Here is a 5000-nt window from a genome sequence, read left to right on the forward strand (position 1 = left end):
AAACTGTGTGCTGAGAACAATATTGAGTTTGTGTTTTTACCTCGGAACTCAACACACTTGACACAACCACTTGATATACATAGCATTCTTCAGGCCACTAAAGACTGTAGATATTTGGAAGTTTTCTTTTAGTTTTTGAGTGAAATACCTTTTTCCGGTTAAAAATTGGACTGATGCTGGTTTGGGGGTGAATAGAAACAACAGTTTCAGAGTTGGAAATCACAATGCCTCGCAACTACAAGACTCCAGCAGGCAGTGTTCAGTACAAAAAACAAGATCCTGGTTTGATAGAGAAAGCAGTTGAGTATCAGAAGGAAACAGGTAAGCCATTTAGACAAGTGGCACAAAAACACAGAATGAATTTATTTGGAAAATCTTAAAATTACTAAAATACATTTGAGGTTATGTTTTATTTTACGAACAGCTGATATGTTACAAATAGAAACAACAGTTTCAGAGTTGGATATCACAATGCCTCGCAACTACAAGACTCCAGCAGGCAGTGTTCAGTACAAAAAACAAGATCCTGGTTTGATAGAGAAAGCAGTTGAGTATCAGGAGGAAACAGGTAAGCCATTTAGACAAGTGGCACAAATGTTTGGGATAAACTATTCTGTTTTATACAGACACATAAAAAAGAAAAATGTGCGGAAAATTGGAGGGCAAACTGTTCTAACCAGTGCTGAAGAATCACTTATTGCCACTAACCTAGCCAAATGTGCAGAATGGGGCTATCCATTAGATCTGTTTGATCTCAGACTAATTGTTAAATCATATTTGGACCGTGGTGGTCAAGTGGTAAAAAGATTCAAAAACAATATGCCAGGTAGAGATTTTGCACTAAGTTTCATGAAGAGACATGATAAGGATCTGGCAAGTCGCCTTTGTCAAAATATCAAAAGGGCAAGAGCATCTGTATCCCCAGAAGTTATAGATGAATATTTTCAGAATTTAAGACCAACTTTGGAAGGGGTGCCACACTCAAACATCATAAATTATGATGAAACCAATCTTTCAGACGATCCTGGGAAGTCGAGAATTTAAGACCAACTTTGGAAGGGGTGCCACACTCAAACATCATAAATTATGATGAAACCAATCTTTCAGACGATCCTGGGAAGTCAAGATTAATTTTCAAACGTGGATGTAAATATCCTGAGAGAATTATGAACAATAGTAAGTCCAGTACTTCAATTATCTTTGCTGCTTCTGCAGATGGAACTGTTCTACCACCCTACACTGTTTACAAAAGTGTTCATCTGTATCAGAGCTGGACACAAGGAGGCCCACCAAAGGCTCGTTATAATAGAACAAAGTCAGGATGGTTTGATTCCATTTGTTTTGATGATTGGATTGAAGAGCTTGTGATACCTCATTGTAAAAAATTAGTTGGAAGAAAAATTCTCATTGGTGACAATTTATCATCACACTTGTCTGTTCAATCAATCTTTACAAATTAATGAGAAATACACAATTACATATTTTCTGGATGTCAGCTCCAATTGTCAACATATAATAAACAAATAATATCACAGAAATAAACAAAAACAAACTAAACATTAAGGACAGAAAATCCGTGTCAAAGTTTTTACTCATCGGAGAACCTTTTAGGTTTCCTAACTTTTCTACCAAAACTTGAAGTCGGAGGATCAGCATCACAGGATACAGGTGGTTCAATCCGACAATAGTTGTGTTCTATCGTAGAGGTTTGTGTAACATCAGGTATACCATAACTATGTTCTAATGAAATCTTTGATTCTGTTTCAGGTGTCAGTGTCAAGTCATCCTCACAAGACTGAAACGACTCTTCATTCACACCTTCACCCCCTTCCGGCTCAGCAGAAGTAGAACGCAAATTAATGAGAAATACACAATTACATATTTTCTGGATGTCAGCTCCAATTGTCAACAGATAATAAACAAATAATATCACAGAAAAGAAACAAAAACAAACTAAACATTAAGGACAGAAAATCCGTGTCAAAGCTTTTTATTCATCAGAGAACCTTTTAGGTTTCCTAACTTTTCTACCAAAACTTGAAGTCGGAGGATCAGCATCACAGGATACAGGTGGTTCAATCCGACAATAGTTGTGTTCTATCGTAGAGGTTTGCTTCCTCACAAGACTGAAACGACTCTTCATTCACTCCTTCACCCCCTTCCGGCTCAGCAGAAGTAGAACCCTCCGAAGGCAAAGTGACTGTTGGAATGGGAGAGATATTCTGAACACCTCTATCCACATTCCTCCTGTTTTCAAAGAAATCATCAAAAATTGATGAACATGTATTGTCTTTCTTTGTAAAATAAACAGGATGGTCAACACTTTGTATGTTTGACAACCCAGGTCTGTGAGAAGAGGTCAGCCTGAGTGGCTGGTCTAAAACAAGGTGGATCAGAAGTGTTTGCGCCAGCCTAGTTTAAGTTAACTTGAAAGGTAGCGCGTCTGCCTTGTAAGCCTATGTCGCGGGTTTGTTTTTGTTCAAATATACATAAGTGTACAGTATTACAGTTATTTCTGGCGCAGACGGCAGCTTGGGGTCTCGCTAAGTCAGCTAAACCCATTTCTTTAGGCGGTAATTGAGGTTACAATGACACTGGCTGCACTGGCTTAGCTCTGACCGTACGCTTCCTGCGTAACGTGTATCAATGATGTGAGGCAAGCGGCCTGGAAAACTCAGACAGTAGTTTAAAGACATTCCCATTCTGGGGGATCTGGTTTAGTAAGATATCTCCTAAAACTCTCTGACCTAAGGCTCGCTTGCAATAATATCTTTTCTCTTCTAGTCCTCACATCGAGAATAGTATCGTCAGGTTCACCACAATGCTCACAGTGTAGCATTCATGTAGAATATTATGATGCCGTTTAGAGCTGCAAAGGTCCTGTGATGTCTGGGGAAAGCTATTTGGAGACTTGGCTAATGAGAAGACGATGGGTATATTAGGAGCACGAGACACAGAATGAATTTATTTGGAAAATCTTAAAATTACTAAAATACATTTGAGGTTATGTTTTATTTTACGAACAGCTGATATGTTACAAATAGAAACAACAGTTTCAGAGTTGGATATCACAATGCCTCGCAACTACAAGACTCCAGCAGGCAGTGTTCAGTACAAAAAACAAGATCCTGGTTTGATAGAGAAAGCAGTTGAGTATCAGGAGGAAACAGGTAAGCCATTTAGACAAGTGGCACAAATGTTTGGGATAAACTATTCTGTTTTATACAGACACATAAAAAAGAAAAATGTGCGGAAAATTGGAGGGCAAACTGTTCTAACCAGTGCTGAAGAATCACTTATTGCCACTAACCTAGCCAAATGTGCAGAATGGGGCTATCCATTAGATCTGTTTGATCTCAGACTAATTGTTAAATCATATTTGGACCGTGGTGGTCAAGTGGTAAAAAGATTCAAAAACAATATGCCAGGTAGAGATTTTGCACTAAGTTTCATGAAGAGACATGATAAGGATCTGGCAAGTCGCCTTTGTCAAAATATCAAAAGGGCAAGAGCATCTGTATCCCCAGAAGTTATAGATGAATATTTTCAGAATTTAAGACCAACTTTGGAAGGGGTGCCACACTCAAACATCATAAATTATGATGAAACCAATCTTTCAGACGATCCTGGGAAGTCAAGATTAATTTTCAAACGTGGATGTAAATATCCTGAGAGAATTATGAACAATAGTAAGTCCAGTACTTCAATTATCTTTGCTGCTTCTGCAGATGGAACTGTTCTACCACCCTACACTGTTTACAAAAGTGTTCATCTGTATCAGAGCTGGACACAAGGAGGCCCACCAAAGGCTCGTTATAATAGAACAAAGTCAGGATGGTTTGATTCCATTTGTTTTGATGATTGGATTGAAGAGCTTGTGATACCTCATTGTAAAAAATTAGTTGGAAGAAAAATTCTCATTGGTGACAATTTATCATCACACTTGTCTGTTCAATCAATCAAACTGTGTGCTGAGAACAATATTGAGTTTGTGTTTTTACCTCGGAACTCAACACACTTGACACAACCACTTGATATAGCATTCTTCAGGCCACTAAAGACTGCTTGGAGACAGATTCTTGTTGATTGGAAAAAAGGTGCTGGTAGGAATGATTGCAGTGTCAGGAAGGATATGTTTCCCATTTTGTTAAAGAAGCTTATCACGGCAATTGATATGAATTCAGCAAGCAATGTTAAAGCTGGATTCAAAAAAGCAGGTATTGTTCCAATTGACCCCAACCAAGTCCTGGGAAAAAAGGTGCTGGTAGGAATGATTGCAGTGTCAGGAAGGATATGTTTCCCATTTTGTTAAAGAAGCTTATCACGGCAATTGATATAAATTCAGCAAGCAATGTTAAAGCTGGATTCAAAAAAGCAGGTATTGTTCCAGTTGACCCCAACCAAGTCCTAAATAGGCTTCCTAACAATGTAACAACAACTGATCAAGATAATTTGGAGACCACATTAAACATGAATAATTCATTTGAAGAGCTTTTGAAACAAATGAGATATAATGATAACAACTCATCAACCAGAAAGAGAGCAAACAACAAATGCAAAGTTCAAGCTGGGAAAAGTGTTTCCCCTGAGGACCTGTCTCCTGAAAGTGAAATGAACCCTGATGATCCAGAGCCACTTTCTGAGTCTCCTGAGCCACTTCCTGAGTCTCCTGAGCCACTTCCTGTACATCCATCTAATGAACTTGGGTTTATTAGCTCAGATGAAATAACTCCAGTAAATTGTCAGGCTGAAGTCCAAATTGATGACTGGGTGCTAGTTTACTTTGACCAAGAATGTTCTCACAAAACTAAGAAAAGGGGGTTCATTTGCCAGGTTATAGGTACAGCAGACTCTAATACATTGGTAGGCAATTTCCTCAGGCCAAAAACTACACGGGACCATAAAGGATTTATATATGGTTTCCCAAATGTTATTGATAAAGCCAAGTTTTCTTTTTCTCAAATTGTTGGAAAATTAAAGCCCCCTAAACCCTATGGCAG

At 38.4% G+C, this 5000-nt stretch overlaps 1 protein-coding gene across 3 annotated transcripts in view; it reads left to right on the forward strand.

Annotated features, from left to right (window-relative positions):
• Window positions 1–113: 113 nt before the first annotated feature.
• The window catches only part of LOC108252884, a 9622-nt gene continuing 4735 nt past the window's right edge, over window positions 114–5000 (forward strand). The window contains exons 1-5 of one of the 3 annotated variants that reach the window (XM_026826511.1): window positions 114–191; window positions 439–972; window positions 1062–1447; window positions 3961–4097; window positions 4259–5000. The exon at window positions 4259–5000 is cut by the window's right edge and continues 265 nt beyond it. In XM_026826511.1, the coding sequence (XP_026682312.1) occupies window positions 472–972; window positions 1062–1447; window positions 3961–4097; window positions 4259–5000 (1766 nt within the window). In that variant the 5' untranslated portion in view covers window positions 114–191; window positions 439–471. Of the gene's footprint in view, window positions 192–438; window positions 973–1061; window positions 1448–2830; window positions 4098–4258 lie in introns of those variants that run through there. The other 2 variants (XM_017445736.2, XM_017445737.2) reach the window with 2 other exon arrangements.

This window comes from Diaphorina citri, unplaced genomic scaffold (assembly GCF_000475195.1).
Source record: "Diaphorina citri unplaced genomic scaffold, Diaci psyllid genome assembly version 1.1 scaffold946, whole genome shotgun sequence".
In the NCBI taxonomy this organism is placed as follows: domain Eukaryota; kingdom Metazoa; phylum Arthropoda; class Insecta; order Hemiptera; family Psyllidae; genus Diaphorina; species Diaphorina citri.